Here is a 17,281-nt window from a genome sequence, read left to right on the forward strand (position 1 = left end):
TAACGATCAATAAAATTTTATTAACATTCATATTTTTAATTACCATAGTTATGATCATCGTTTGGATTATCATGATCATCATTAGTATAACTTTAATTTTCATTACCAGCAGAAGCTCTTATTAAAAATGACATCCCCTCCAATACAAATCCTATTATCTGGAGGTTACTCGCACGCGACCAACACACTTGAAAATCATATAATAAAATACAAAAGAAATAATGAGTGATGTCATCAGTTCCCCCATTTCATGCATACCGAATTGGGATGTTCATATAACTGTTTTGTGAAATTAAGCGAAACTTTAAAATGTCACAACTTTCTTATTTTACATCCGGTCTTGATGAAATTTTCAGTGTTATGCTTGTTTGATTTTTCTCTTTTTATTCAAATCAACTTATTGTTGGGGTGGACTTTTGCTCAGCGCCGAACGGAGGATTCAAGAACACAGTAAATGTGTTGAAAATCCCCGTCAAATGAGAAAGCAGAGCTGGGAGGTTTAAGTCAAAAATTTTGTGAACCAGATTAGCAGTTTCGTCCCAAGTTTCAGAGTTAATGAAAACACGCAAATTATCATTTTTTTTTAAAATTAGGACTAAACTGCTGTTTTCATTCACATATCTTCGACAAAGACTTCTTTGTTGTTCTTGACGGGCGTTTGGCAATACATTTTCTCTGTTCTTGGATCGTCGTCGCGTCGCTGAGCAAATAATCTTTAGTTTAAGGAACACAGGGGAGAGTTTCATCAACATTCTGTTGTCTGACAAGTTATCAGATCCGAGAACTTTCCTTGGTTTTGACTGGCTATAGGAAGCACTGTTACTAAATTAACTAACGGATAAAACAGGACTTGTCCAACAAAACATCCGACATATCTTTTTTTTAAACACTTCACTGGTGGGTGTTTCATAAAGCTGTTCGTAAGATACGAATTACTTTATGTACAACTGGTGATCCTTTCTTGTGCTATGTGAGATCCCTATGTAATTGATTTATGACCTAAGAACATGTTCCAGTCATTCGTAACTTTACGAACAGCTTTATGAAACACCCACCCGGTATCATAGGTAGTACCCCCCCCCCAAAAAAAAGAACAGTTATGAGAATTCAATTTAAAATCCGTAATTGACTAAAATGATAATGCTGAAGGAATCTGACCAACCCAATAAGCCAATGGATAGTGGTGAATTGAACAAAAGTTTGGAAAGTTTATTTCCAATCCGTCTAATGCCAATTCGTCCAATTACCAACTCGTAAACTATAATTTGGTCTACCATCGGTTCGTCCACTCACCACATGGTCTACTTTCATTTAGTCTAATGCCATTCCGTCTAAACACCAGTTGGTCCAATAGCCATTTAGTCCAATACAATTTCGTATATTTGGACTCAGTGTTAAATTGTGCAAAATGAATGAAAATGAAATGGATATTAGACCAACTGGTTATTAGACGAAATGGTCATAGACGAAATGGTGATTAGACGAAGTGATGATTGGACCAAATGGTTGTTAGACGAAATGTTGATGGACAGAATGGCATTAGACTAAATGAAAGTAGACCATGTGGTGAGTGGATGAGTTGGCAGTCGACGAAATTCGGAATAGGCAATTTACCGTTTGGAAGACCAACTTTCAGTATGTACTTCATGAAGATGAATATCAATTAGGCTGTAGGAAAATGGCTTTCTTATACATGTTATAACAAAATAGACGCTGTGTTTTTGTGTAGTTATGCCAATATGATCACTTCATCTTCAATGGTAGGGTAGACCGCACGCCCTCCCCATGGACCCAACTTTGCCCCGTATATCTCTCCTCGGGCATGTCGGGAAGGAGGGGTGGCGGCAATCAGACTGATATGATATTAATGGCGTCATCGTCGATTTCCGAGAGGATAGAGTCGTGACCTAAACTGAAACCAGAGTCCCAGTCCTTGTCGGACTCACTCGCGTCCGGTCTCGTTGCATCGATGAAATTAAGCGAGGCGACATCCATCTCCTTGTCAGGGTCAGCATTCACCGGTTCATCAATGTCGCTTTGTTCAAAGATAACATGACCATTAGGGATAGTCTGCTGGGTAGTTAGATCTTGATGTGGTTTGATATGAAGATCATTCGGAATGTTTCCACTATGAATGGTAATAGATTGATCATCAGGAGAAAATCCTTTGTTGATGACGTACCCGTTTTCGCGTGAGACTGGGGGTGACGATCTTCCGGTTTGACGCTCGGCGTGGTTTTCGATCACTGCATTGAATCTCAAAACCTGTGGCGTCTCCTCGTTAACATGTTTCGAGTACCCATTACTCCTACGAATTCGGGAGTCCTCGATATCTTCTCGAGTCAGGGAGCCGTTGTCGTCATCGCTGACCACAGGATCGATGGCGGTGGTCTCAAACACGACTAAGGGGTTGACGTCGGTTTCCCATTCGAGCCTGCCTTCGATGCCACTCGACGCGACTTCGGCCTGACCACGCCTCGATGACGCCGACGATATCGTCCAGTCTCCTTTCCTCCTCCTCGCGTGCTTCCTGAACATGAGAGCGCATAGGACGACGATGGCGACGAATAAAAGCAATCCAATCACCAAACCGATGATGAGGTATCGTGTGTCTATGATTCTAAAAGTTCTGACATTGACCATTGAGGTGGTTATTGTTGGGCTTCTAAAGTAATTACCTGTTGTTGCTGGATATTCGGTTGTACTTTGATACACCATCGGTGTCACAGAAGATTCTGTACTATTTGTTATCGCTACTGTTGAAACATGACTTGATGTTGCTGGAAGTTCCGTTGTAGTTGCCCCATCTACTTCCACCACAATCACTGATGCATACATACTGGTTACTAGCCTTTCATTGTACTGCAGCATGCACTGTACTATGGGTTCTGTGTAATTCATTGTTATATTCGAGAACACGATTTTGATGTAGGTATCACTAAAGCGCAAAAGGGTGTGTTGGATCGCCTCTGCTGATGCGGTTGGAGCTACCGCCAGTCTGGCTCCGCTCAGAGTCGTAGCACAGGAGTAAGTCGCAGAACCACCGGGATTTATAGTTTCTTGTAAAGGTGTCAAGGATAGGTAGCTATCAACGGGATTTGGTACGACGAGAACACGGTCGAAACACGACGTCGACACGGATGGACATGAACTTGATGAAGAAACAACGGTGCATTGAAGCGTCGTCAACAGAATTGAGCTCACCGAATGGAAGGCGAGAGCAATGACTGAGTCACTTCCGGTGTTGACTGTGATCGTTGCAGGGTCGTCATTCACCCAAGATGGTTGTCCAGATGAACTACTGCAAGATATGTTCTCACCTTTCTCTACAACAGGACCGGTGGCTGCGCTGATCCGACAATCATGTTGAGAAACCTTAGAGTCAACAACAAGTCTCCGGACTCTTGATTCTGTCGCGTTCGTCCGACATGAATAGTTTCCCGTATCCTCAATTGTGGCTGCTTCGAATGATAAAATCACAGATTGGCAAGTACTGTTCTGGGATGAGCGTATGACGGACACCTCTCGCGTTTGAAGTTCTGGAGCCAGGGTTGTTCCGTTATAGAGCGCTTCTCCATTCCTGTAAACTTCGACATCGTCGGTCTTTCCTTCGCATTGAACGGTGAAATTTCCGCCTTCGCAGATGTTTTCTGAGCTGAGCAGTAGGGTGAGTTCGTCTCCCGTGCACATCTGACCGGAAGTAGAACTTGCCAGAGAAAGGACGCATGAAAGCATGGTGAACACGGTAGAAAGGGAAGTTGTCAACGCCATCTTGAAGCACCAACCGTTCACTGCCAGGAACCTGCACGCAAGGAACAAAACAGCACAATGGATTGTGAAAAAGATTTGGTGTCTTTGAAAAAAAAATCTTTCTAGTTTCTTGGCGATCAATGTTCAAATTTATATAAATTTTACAGAAACCCCTTTTTCTATTTAGAGTCATCAGGGTCATGATTCATAAAGATTTGTTATGAAAAACAAATGCCCATTTTCTATAAAAAGTTTACTATTAGCCAATCAAATTCAATGATTTATTTGCTTTAATGCAAATTTTGTTATTGTAATAATTTTATAACACGGGTCTTAGGTCAGTTTAAGGCATGGTCCAGGCTGGAAATATTTATACTTTAATAAATAGAGTAAAATTCACAAAGCAAAATGCTGAAAATTTGATCAAAATCAGATAACAAATAACGAAGTTATTGAATGTTTAAGATTTGCATTATTCCGGTGAAACAGTTATAGGCATGTCTTTATGAATATTCATTAGGTGGGCTGATGATGTCATATTCCCACTTGTTCTTTTGTATTTTATCATATGAAATTAGGTTTATTCAAAAAAATTCTACTAAGAACGAAAACAATTGGATTGAAAACTGATTAAGTGCATTAGTTATTTATTGCCGCAACTTATTTCATCATAATGGAGACACATCATTTACACATGTATGAAATAATGAAACATTAATGATATCATTTAATCACATAAGAAAAAGGAAAGTGGGGACGTGACATCGTCAGCCCACCATAATGAATATTCATGACGATGTGCATATAACTGTTTTTAGAAAATATTGATAAACTTTAAAATTCAATAACTTTGTTATTTGTTATCCGATTTTGATGACATTTTCAGCATTTTGCTTTGTGAATTTTACTCTATTTATTTATATATAAATATTTTCAGCCCGGACCCTCTCTTTAAGTTTACTAGATCACATCCGAGGAGGCAACGAAGTAAGCAAAGGCGAATTGACCAATATGCACTTTCAAAGTGTCGACATTTATAGTGAAAATAAAACTAAAGAGGGCGGGTTGTATATACAGACTAATACTAGTATTCGATTTGTTACGCGATATATCATGGGTATTTAGTTATAAATGTTTCATTAACTTTTTTTTCCACCAGCTATATCCTCTCCCTTTCTGACTGCCTCCTATACACTGTTAACAATAATTTAAACAACGCTGTTTATTATGTGAATCGCACAGAAGTTTCATTTAAACATGTTTAAACATTTTAAACAAGACAAGTGTTTAAAATCTTAAACAACCATGCTTAAATTATTGATAATTAAATATTTGAATTCAAACCTTGTTGTTTAAGATTTTAATCACTTATTTAAAATGTTTAGAGAACTACTGTGCGATTCACATAGTCAACAGCGTAGTTTTGATTATTTTTAACAGTGTATTACATCATTTTTGTTATCACTAGAAATACGGAAGGTGACGTCCCCTAGCTATACACCCCCTGTCGCCTTCCCAAAATACTGTATACTCGTCTATAAAAACGACGGGGGCAAACAAATATTGTTTTACGATTGGTTTGTACACAGGTCATTTTGGATGGGGTATAATACAACGAAATTATATTTTCCCTTTGTATTGATGTTCTGAACTATACCGTTCTAGGCATGTCCGTGGTTTGCCATGCCCTGTCAGTGGCGTAACAGGCGGGGGCAGGGGGGGGGGGGCAAGCTGCCCCCCCCCCCTGGCAGAGCTCACCGGGAAAATAAAATAAAAAACGGAAAAAATAAAAAAAGGGGAAGAAAGGGAAAGGGAAAGGAAAGAAAAAAAAGGGGGAAAGGGGAAAGGGAAAAGAAAACTAAGAAAAAACATAAAAAAGGGAAAACGGAAAGATAACGGGAAAAGGAAAGAAAGAAGAACAAGTGAGAAAGAACAATTCTCCCCGATATACAAATACATTAGCATGATTAGTAAGACAGGGAAATAAATTAAAGATGACAAAGACACAAACAAAAGCGGGAAATAAAGGCAGAATGGAATTAGCCAAAATCTAAAAAATTGGAAAATAAAGAATAGGGACAAGATAACGAACACTACCGGGCTGCCGAGGATTGAGATAACGAGCGGGAAGAAAAATGGATGGTATATAGCATGATGTCATATGAAAGTCTATCATAAACTTGCTAAATCTCCAAAGGCTCTGTCCAAGAGTCAAGACCCCGTGCATTGGGGGCTCTTCATCTGTAACCTTTAATGGGTTCTATAACGGGCCCCTATATGGACCCTTCCTGCATTAAGCTTTACAAACGTTGAAGCACTGGCGTACCGGGGGTGGTTCCACAGCCAAGGGGAAATAAAAGAAAATAAAGGAGGCAGCGAAATGAGATGAATGAAAAAAAATATATGACATGATATTTGCTATATAATGATGTAAAAAGCTATCACATAATAAGAATTTCATTTTAACAGGCCATTTTTTCTGGCTCGCTTCGCTCGCTGGCGACTTTTTACAAATTTTCCCACATTTGCTATGATGTGCCCCTCACAATATTTGGATGATTACGATACACAACTGCATTGAATTTATGTGTTGTGTGAAAGCTATATAAATATATACGCAATTTGATTAAAATAAGTGGCCATCTGTAAGGTTTAAAATGGCTTTGATATCAAGAGGTTCCGAGGCTCTGCCCTGGACCCCACCCATAAAGTACTGTTATATGATAAGTTTGAACCATGGCCCCTAAAAGTTCTACAACCAATTAAAAAAAATGAGGAAAGAAAGGAAAGTGTATTATATTTTTCTGAATATCACGTTAAAATCTATCTTCATGTTAGATTTTCATGAAAAGGTGATTTTTTTTATCTCGCTCGCTTCGCTCGCTCGGGACCTATATTAAGCTACTTCTTGCCACAAGCGCCATACTCGGGCCCCTCGAGCATATAGAACTTCGCCCTGATGCTCACAATCATAACAAAATTCCAGTTCACCGTGGCGTACAAAAAAAGGAAAGGGAGGAGGGTGAAATATGATATCATCTTTTAACATTATGTCAAAATCTATCACAAAATTTGATTTTTGCAATAAAAATGTCAAAATTTTTAGCTCGCTCGCTTATATATATATATATTTGCCCGATACGCCATATCGCCCCCTCAAATTTTTTGCCTTATGACGCCATTGCCTGTTCCATGATATGACCGGGACATTTTTTGCTCTTGCCCCCCTGGCCACCGACCCCTGTTACGCCGCTGTGCCCTGTCTCCAAGAAATAGTCATTTCATTCTTTGAACACTCATATTTAACGAACACAAATCACATTAAACATCGGCCTCAAAACTACTGAACAATTGATTATTAAATCGTTATTCATGAGGATAATCAATAGTTATTATTCATACAATTTCTACGTCCTTGCCCTTAATGTGCTTGATCTTAACTGTAACACGTTAAGGGGCGGATCCAGCTTTTTATAAAGGGGGTGTTGGGGTGGTATGCGAGGGAGCGTAGCGACCGAGTCCAAGCGAGCGGAGCGAGCGAGGGGGGAGGGTGTGGGAGGGGGGTGTCCCCCCTCCCACAGTAGGGAAAATTTTTGAAAATCTGTGTGTGAAAATGGCGTTTTCTTGCATAAAATAGAATAAAATAAAATTACAAGTTTAAAAAAAAAGATAAGATTTTAAAAAATGGTCCCCGGATTTTTTTTTTTTGGGGGGGGTTGCAACCCCCCCAACCCCCCCCCTCTAGATCCGCTTCTGCTTTTTTTTAATTCAATTTATGCCAACGTAATACGTATAGTCATGTGACAACTCGCTCGGATATTTTGTTTATGAAATTGTTTACTAATGTCACAAGTACACCCCCTTTATATGACGCGTTCCAATCGATGCGTTTCTTGAAAGAAAAGTATTCAGAGGTCGGACCGTGTAAATATTGTATTCTATTCAAAGCTGGATTCTAACAATCTGAGTAAATTGATATCAAAAGGAAACCATACCGTGCAAACAATTTACAAGTGATTAGTTAGGGCAAAACGAACGAAAATATATTTCGTGTGTAATGCGTTTTGAGTGGGAGCTCGTGAATTAAGTTGTACAGAAAATGAAAAAGCAATCCAATCTACCCATGTTGAAAAATTGTTTCCTACATATTCCTCGATATATCTTTTGCATTTAGATGTTGTTTTTGTATAGAAGACTTCTTTAAGAACAATTGTGTGTAAACTAGGGCTATAAAATCATAGTATGTTAATGCAAAATAAACCATATGAATTTATGGAGGATAATAAGTATATATGCCAGACATTATTTTTATACTTGACTCGTTAAATGTTCTTAGCATGGAAAGAGACAGGCCTAAATGTTATATTCAAGATAATATACTTCAACATTTCAACCATTATGGGAAATCCAAATTTATCAAAAAATGCAGTATTTTTATTTGGAACATATTGTTAAAGAGGCCTGTCGCACGTGTTCACAGTGTGTTCACATTGTGAACTATATGAAGCTGTTATTCACACTGTTTAAATGCTCAAATTAAACAGTGTGAACGTAACATAAAGTTGAAACTTTTGATCTGAACACAAAGACAGAAAAAAAAATCGAAGAATTACCTCGAAATATGTGAACATATTTTCAAACTGTAGAGACCTCGACTGTCTGACTGCTCACAGCGTGTTCACATGGTCGACTGTGTGAATGTGTGATTCATACTGTTGAGATGCTCAAATTTAAAAGTGTGAAGGTGGTTCGCATTGTGTTCCACACTATGACACACACTATGGGACACTGTGTTCTTTTCAGGAGGGCAGCAAGTTTAGTTAGTGTTAATTAAGGCGAAAAAGGTAGAATTCATAGAGGTTATAGAGGAAAATATATCCAACAAGTTTTTCTTATTAAAAAGGTATAACTATTCAAGAAATATTCAAGCAGATATACAGCATAATTATCACAAAGAAATGATTTGGCTAAATAAAGATATCGTAAACAAAGGGAAAATGCTATTTTATAATGAATTAGATAAACTCTGATATTTTGTTTGTGGGGGGGGGGGGTTTAATGGATGATAAGGGTTTTCTACCTATAGATAAGATTAGCGCTAAAATAGTAGTTAAGGATGGAAGGTGGTAAAGTCAGTATGCTCGTATACGACAAGCTATTCAGTTATGTGGCAACATGTCTTTGTTAATGTTAATGTATATAATGATATTAGATTGGTTGATAGTATTATTTCATTAAGTAAATTGACAGTTAAAAAATATATTATGAATTGATCCAAGTAAAAACCGAAAAATCTAAAGCAGAGGAATTTTGGTGTAATACCTTAGCATTTGACTGTTTACCAGTTTGGTTATTTAAGTTAAAGTTTGTTAAGGACAATGTATTGGTCAATTTTGATTTTAAGTTCATGTATAATATTTTGGCAACACTAGCTAACCTGTTTAAATGGAAATTAAAAGAAAATGACCAATGTTTTTACTGTGATCAAAAAGGTGATTGCAGTCATATGTTTTTCTCTTGTAACATAATGATAATATTTTGGAAAAAAGTTGAAGAAAATGTAAAGAAATATATTTTGCAAAATTTTCATTTCCAGCCATGTCATATATTATCAGGAATTTCATTTTGATCAAAAGAAAAAAATGATGTAGATATAATTTTGAATTATGCTTTATATACCATTTATAAATGTTTCGCTGGAAAAGAATCTAAAAGGAAAATAACGATTCAAAGGCTGTTTAATATTTTGTATCGTTTACAGATAGAAGAAATTGTGAAATCCAGAAAACCATGTATTTCCCTCCAGAAATCGAGGCAAATGTTAGCACTGTAAATATATTTTGTTTGATAAATAAAGAAGACCAGCAATGGTTATTTTACAAAAAAAAAATCCAACAAGTTGCGAGTTACGAATATCCAAATACATCTTGAGCTTGACTTAGCCTTTTCTACTTTTAATGAGCCTACATTGACAAGCATATTGTTATTTACTTCTTTCGAAACCATTTTCTTACCTTCACAAACGAAGTCACTTGCTGGTGGATAATCTAATCCCATCCTCATTCGATTGCTGTACAACCTATAACCAAATCATGCCTATCAACCATCAAGATTAAAAGATTATCTTATCCAGCTCTCACGCGGCCAGTCGATTGAGACTGGAATAAACACCATATACACCTCTGCATGGACATCGCTGCTGCATTACCCACATACTCATACTACAGAAGAATCTTTTATTATGATAAAAAGTTCAACAATAAGTGAATATCATGGTTCAACAGTCAGGGTCATCTTTGCTATAGAATTGCAAAGTTTACCAATTCTCTTTCATACAATGGACTGGGTGTAGACAAAAGGTATTTCCCGAATACTTCAAGACAAAGGAGTTTATGGGCTTGTTTTGACGTCATGATTTACGACAATTATTGCGTTCGACAGGCTAAAACACTTTGACCAAACGATCGAGATTAGAAAATTCTAATCCTGAGAATTGGAACATTTACCGAGGAATACTCCAATTGGGATTGGATTTTCCCGGCGGTCACTCACGAAATAATGTCAGTATGATAATATGCTGCTCTTAAAATGACTCCTTTTCTTGGCTATATAGACATCAGTTCCCAAGCTTATAATTTTCACCCTTTTCATTGACCAACCCGTCCTCCCCCATTATAAACCCCCATTTAGTTCTCGAAGACCCCCCCCCCCCCATTTCATGCTAAATTCCAGTTTCCAAGCCCCTCATTTCCTAACGTCTTCAGTTCTCCAGGGTATGGTTTCAGATTTTGGGGCCGCATACACTGTAAAAACGCTGTTTACAATTTTAAGCACGTTGTTTAAGCCCATCACTCAACTATCGTTTAAACTGTTTAAACAATTACTGTTGAAATCTTTTAACAAGTTTTTTTTTAAGTTTAAACAATTACAAACAGGTTTAAACAACTTTTTAGAGTGATAGGCTCAAACAATGTGTATTTTTTCTGCTATGTACCCCTACCCTTTCCAATCCGAGTGACCACCCCAGCACCCCTCCCTACTGGAATTTCCTGCCGCTCGTATATGTTGTTCGTTGGGCAGGGGCAGATTTGGAAGCAAACATTACATAAATGAAACGAACGAGGTACCATTTGATAATTTGAAACATGATGTAACTGATATTTTTGTTATTGGGTAATCCCATAAAATAATGCCAGGGGCGGATCCAGGATTTTTCGAAAGGGGGGGGGGGCACATTTTCCCGAGGAAAAAATTGACAAGCAAAAAAAAAGGTCTTCACGTTCAAAAGGGGGGGGGGCACACTTCTTTTTTAAAGGCACTGTTACATTACAAATTTTAATTGTGCCTCTCAAAAAGGGGGGCTGTGCCCCCCTGGATCCGCCAGCGATGTACGTCCGACCCCCAATATGTGGGGCCTTCATGAAATTGTCTGTCTCTGATTTCTTGTTCCTTTGACAGCCTGTAATGTTCTGAAAGGACCATGACAGTTTATGAAGTGAAGTAAAACTTGAGGAAAAAATGGGGGTCGGACGTACAAAAAGGTTGATCATTTTATTGAATTGCCATATTACACAATAATACGGAATGACCCAGACAAACTTAAATTTGTGCAAGACTGCTCATGCAGACATCAGCAATTCCACCAATGATGGTCAAAATCCTAATTTAGCACAAAGAACATTGCCAGTGGCAGTGGATATACAATTCTAAGCAATTATAACCATAAATTCTCTTTCATATTATAAAGCAGTGAGTTCTTCAATATATCCAGTCATAATACAATAAAACGCATAAAAATTTTGACAAAGATTAAAAAAACCAGACGGAATAAATAAACGTTTGACAAATCTTGCACACAATAAACGATTGAAACTGCATTCCAATTAAGTTCTGTATATCCCCTGGCAAATGGCATTGATAATACTATTTGACGGAATCAATACAGAACTTGAAATACATGCATCTATAATTTGCATGTTTTACTACAATGAAATACATAAACGATTTTGTAATTGAAAAACAACGTGTAGCAACACACTACATGTGTCTCGACGTTTGTGCAAAATTTCGAGTTATAATCGGACCATTCGAGGCCGAAATCTGAAGTGGGGGCCAGAATGACCCCTCCCAATGCAAACAAGGGTCTGATGTTGAGTTGTTTGTTAAACTGCAGGGCGCCTTTGGAAAGCAGTTTTGCATAACAGAACAGGCCTACCCTGCAGTATAAAATAAAGGAAACCAATAAATAAATAAATAAATTCATAAATAAATAGAATAAATAAATAGATAAATAAACTGATAGATAAATAAATAAATAAAAAGCCCAGTTAAAAAAAAGCTTTAAATCTTGCAAATGGAAACGATTTCAATAATCCGCTGGACAATTCAAAGGGTTTGCCCGCTGTACACAATGTAAATCACATATTTTGATAATTTGCAAAAATAAAAGCTACATCACTGTTTTTAGTCATTTTTTATTTTTCATTTCATGTTTCATTATTTATCAGTGTTGACGGTTTGATGACGCTATTTCAAATCATGATGGATACCAGCTTATTTTGTTTACCTTGATTTAAATTAATGTAGGCCTATCGGTATGATTGGTGAACACGAATTATACCACTGTTCTCAAATAAGTTTTAATTAAATTACATTTCACATTTTGTTGATATCTATCGCAATTTAAAATTCCTACCAATAAATTGACATGAAGATTCATGGAAATATGTATTCGAATGCGCTTGCTTTGTAGACGGATTTATCCCCGCCATCATTATTTGTTTTGATGAAAATATCAGTTTTCTTTGCATTTCATCTAATAACATATGCACACCAATTTGTTTTAAAAAACATCAGTGCTTAGTTTGTTTGATCTGTCTCCATTCATTCAGTGTCGTTTATTACGTACGACACTGGATGGTTTCATCAAAAAGCACCCCAGTCCTCGGTTTTTACCGAAAGAGTGTGTTAGGACTTGGGAGCATGATGAAGACACGTGACTTCACTTTCAACCAATCATATGGCAAGGCCGCAATCGGGGTAATCACCAACGAGCAAAACGAGTGTGCAGCACGATGCAACGCGAACGTGACATTTAGTTTTGCCATGTGAAAGAGTAAAACGAGAGAGGGAGTAATTAATGGAAGAAACGATTCCCGCATTTAGTCAACTTATAATATTCACAGGTAATAATGAATAAAGCTTATTATGTCTATGCAATTAAACTTTGGTCGAACTGGATTTAAGAAAAAGAGAGAAGGGGTAGTACACAGGGGCGGATCCAGTATCTTCCAAATTGGGAGGGGGAGCACATTTTCCCGAGGAAAATTTTACAAGCAAAAAAAAGGTCTTCACTTTCAAAAGGGAGGGGGCACACTTCTGTTTCACCGGCATTTTGACACTACAAATTTTAATTGTGCCTCTCAAAAGGGGGAGGGGCACGGGCCGGCTGTGCCCTCCCCCTGGATCCGACAGTGATAGTACCAATGTATTTTGATATGATAGGAGAGGGCACGGCGGCGTGGTGAATCAAAGGTAATTTTTTTTTCAAGAAAATTTACCGTATATCTATATCTTAATCATGATAATGTTTTTTTGGAAATATATCATGGTTACACAATCAGATCATCACGTTTCCATATTCTCATTTTTTTCACATTTCCTTTACATTTCTCCTCAATATAGTTTCCCCCTTTTTCCATAAAGAGGGGATCGCCCCTGGATAGGGATGGTGCCCCTCCTTACCCCCATTAATCTTATGGGAGTGTTACCTCAAAAATACACAGTAATTTATAGGCGAATTGGGTTTGCATAAGAACTCACGTTTGAGCAATTTGGGGTCTGACATGCATTTACGAAATATTGCGTAATCCAAAAGTTTTGCAAGACTTGAAAAAAAGTCACGACATGGCGCCGAGCCAGCCTTTGGCGTTACAGATTTTATCGCGAAAAATGTCGGGGGGGGGGGGGGTGCTGAATCAGACCCCAGTCCATGGCCATATGCAGATTTTTTTTTCCCGGGGGGGGGGGGGGAAGAAGAATAAAAAAATCGAAAGCGAGGGATTGAAGCGACCCAGATTATCATGGGGAGCTTTTGCATATTCGAAAGTGAAATTAAAGGATTTCATGCACACTTTTAGTGATTGTTATGAAAATTTTCAGTAAAGAAATGTAGGTTTCCAAAATTTCTGAGGGCAACTGCCCACCTGCCCCCCCCCTCCGCTGCGTACGGCCATGCCCCAGTCTTATTTAAGGTCAATGCATGGCTCCCTCGCATGGTAATTCTTATAGGCTCTTTCTGATTAAGGCGCCAACAAGAAAATGCCGGCGAAACGTTTAGAAATTAAAAAAAAAACATTTGTCAATATTATTCTAGGACATTATTCCATTACGATACAAAAAAAAGACATTAATCTTTGGCATAAATCTTGAAATCGGTAAAAAAAAAATCAGATCGAAAAGAGGAGACAAAATGAAAACAAGTGAAGCGACGGTTTGAGAACCATAATTCGCACTTCACTATTTGGATTGCCACTCTAGATTTTCGTGTTCCAACAAAAAATGGGGGCGGCAAGTGCCTTTTTGTCCCCGTTTTTCATTTGTTCGGCAATGACTCCAAACAAAAATATAAATAAAAAGTCAATAATAACGACATTGATAATAAAAACAATATTTATTCACCCACGGTAGCCACTTTAGCTCTTATAAACTGGTCTGTTCATAAGCGGGTCCTGCAGAACTATGAATTTTAATCGCCGTGGATTTTTACAGATAAAAGCATCTGTGATACCTAGTCTCGTGAGTGGTGTAGGCCTTCAAACATGATAAGGGGAGGTGGAGGTATCTCTGAATAATGTAATTATTGCCCTTCTCTTTTCTAATACGTCGACATGAAGACAGAAGGTTCCATTTTTAAAGTCTTTGGCATGACTTTGCCGGGGATCGATCCCACGACTTCTCGTTCATAAGGCAGACGATCTATACCTACGAGCCATCATGACTGTTAAAGACGCACGATCTTATATGTGTTATAAACTTGTTCGACACTAAGGGATGATTATACATTATCATCTAATAAAATGTTAGCATTAGGAGTCTTTAGGACTATTATATAAGTATGAACGAAAGGAGGAAGTTTTGTTTATACACTGATCATCATGACCATCATGATCGTTATGCGTCGCTCGCAGGCTTCCAACTTTCTAGATATATCATCGCCGGAAATGCTTGTGACGAGAGAGATTATTTTGTTAAAAACCTTGTCTTTGTCCAAAAGGCGAATGCCTTTTCTTCCGTTTGAATTCGATGCGACGCAGTACATGACAGAGCATCAGGAAATTTAAGGTCTCTCGATGGTTCTTTTCCGCTCTCCGCCATTCTTCCGTACCGGAAACAGTGTTTATGTCAGATAAAAAGCCTATCCCCGAAGCTAACATGGCACGGATCTCGGGCGCGAAACGGCTACGTTGATTTTTGCCAGTTTCCCTCTTCGTGCAGACGACCGCTGTATCGCCCGCCGTACACTTCGCATTTGGACGCGTCTTCTACGTATGGACCTCTGATAGCAAGAGTCGAGGGAATAAAAAAGGTAAGTTATCCAATAATATTATGCATCTAATTTCTGAACAGCTTAAATATCCTTGTTTTGACTGAAGATATCTCTTTTAAAGAAGTGGTCAGTAATGTCTTTCGTGAAAATGATTGACAAGTTTCTTTGATTGGTATCGAATACACACATTATGCTATAGTGTGTTTGAAAGTGACATGTTTCGATTTTGTATATTGTCACATTACACTTAATCTTCGTGATAAAGTTTCAAACTTTGAATATAATTGGATTTCATTCATTCTTAATTTCAAATAGCATTTTCCTTTCGTCTTTTTGACCCCTTAATCATGTTGGTTGTCTTTTCTTTTTGCGAAGAAATGACAAGCAAAACTAATGGTATTTCTGCTAACTGTGGTAAACGATATTCAATAATTTAAAACACGCCCCCAAAGTGGCGTGTGGGGAATTAAAGCAAGGAAATATTTGCAATTGTAAAATTGCTTTCTAAATTTACAATTGATAGATGGACTTTAACTATATTAAATAAATTCGACCCTCTGGTTTAATTGGAACAGCACTTAATGCAAGACTTATGGTTGAGTTTTTGACCCAAAACTGACTTGCGGGTGATTGCAAGATTTTTGCAATGCCCCAATACTCCTGGGAGTCCCCCAAATAAATAAAAAATAAACAAATAATTTGAATAAAACTACTATATCAAGAGACGGAACGAACATTTAATATTCAACCCGGTGGATATTTAGGCATATTCAAATATGAAATTTTTATGATATTTTCGTTTGGCATGACTGTGTCTTTTTTCTTGAGCTTGTCTCGCGATAAAACGTGAACATACTGAACTAGCAAAGGTTGGAGGTCGACCATCCCATTTGTATTTCGATTATTATGAAAGTTGGATTCATCTTTGTTAGTTATAGGCCTATGCACATCATTAATTATAAATTTGAATAAGAATAAATAAATAATATCAAGAGGTAACACATCAATCACATATATGATTATATATATTCCAAGTTTCTGCCGAGATGTGACATCGTTTCGTCATCATGACGTCATGCGGCACCAAACTTTCAGCGCTGAATAATCGTCATTTCCCGAAAACGTGGTATGTTATTTTCAACGGGAATACATGATTGCGATGACAACGGGTGGATTTGAAAGGGATAAGGGCGATTTCGTCATAATATAATGTGACCTGAAGCTTGATTTAAGGAATAATACCGCCACAATTTGCTAGCTAAAGCACGTGCAGGAAGAATTTTTGTATTTTTTCTAAGTCTAAAACAACGATATCATATTTTCTTCTAGGATTTAAAGAATGCGTTTCATGTCTGAAAATAATTCAGTAAGCAATAATTAGCCTAATTGTAATTCAGCGGCGTAACACGGGTCGGTGGCCAGGGGGGCAAGAGCCAGAAATTTCCGGTCATAGCATGGTATGAACAGGCGTAATGGTGTAATGAGGCGACGATTTTGAGAGGGCCAGACATTGCGTATCAGGCAGAATTTATCTTTAAAAAAACAAAGTTGCGAGCGAGCAAAAATTTTGACATTTTTAATACAAAAATCAAATTTTGTGATAGATTTTGACATGATATCCAGATAATATATTTCACTCTTCTCTATTTCCATTCCTTTTTTGTGGTCTGTACGCCACTGTCATGACTGTGAACAGGATTCTTTGCGGCAGTAGCGTGAAGAGTAAAACAAACAAACGAGGGGCGCAGTATGGCGCATGTGCTAAAAAGCTGCTTAAAATAAGTCCTGAGCGAAAAAAATCACATTTTCATGAGAATCTAACTTTGAGATATTTTTTGACATTATATTCAGTAGATAAAATCATATCCTACACTTTTCCTTTGCTTTTCTTTCCTCCTTTTTTTTTCTTGGTTGTAAAACTTTTTGGGACCATGGCCCAACCCTTCCATATTCATATACGGCAATGCTATGCGGTTGGGGTCC

The 17,281-nt window shown here is 37.7% G+C and overlaps 2 protein-coding genes across 2 annotated transcripts in view; one reads left to right on the top strand and one right to left on the bottom strand.

Annotated features, from left to right (window-relative positions):
- On the bottom strand, window positions 1-10,030 carry LOC129276528 (uncharacterized). Its single transcript, XM_054912906.2, has 2 exons — window positions 9,765-10,030; window positions 1-3,802 (listed from the first exon to the last, which is right to left on the bottom strand). The coding sequence occupies exon 2, from the start codon at window positions 3,769-3,771 to the stop codon at window positions 1,849-1,851; it is 1,923 nt and encodes a 640-aa protein (XP_054768881.2). The 5' UTR covers window positions 3,772-3,802; window positions 9,765-10,030; the 3' UTR covers window positions 1-1,848.
- A 4,778-nt stretch (window positions 10,031-14,808) lies between these two features.
- Window positions 14,809-17,281, top strand: part of LOC129275759 (uncharacterized) — a 32,422-nt gene continuing 29,949 nt past the window's right edge. Inside the window, exon 1 of the mRNA XM_064109110.1 lies at window positions 14,809-15,337. The gene's annotated coding sequence lies outside the window, so the exon portion shown is untranslated. The remainder of the gene's footprint in view (window positions 15,338-17,281) is intronic.

The sequence above is a fragment of the Lytechinus pictus genome, chromosome 14 (assembly GCF_037042905.1).
Source record: "Lytechinus pictus isolate F3 Inbred chromosome 14, Lp3.0, whole genome shotgun sequence".
Taxonomy (NCBI): domain Eukaryota; kingdom Metazoa; phylum Echinodermata; class Echinoidea; order Temnopleuroida; family Toxopneustidae; genus Lytechinus; species Lytechinus pictus.

Excerpts from the sequence above, each read along its gene's own strand:
- LOC129276528 (XM_054912906.2), bottom strand. The coding sequence starts at position 3,771 with ATGGCGTTGACAACTTCCCTTTCTACCGTGTTCACCATGCTTTCATGC.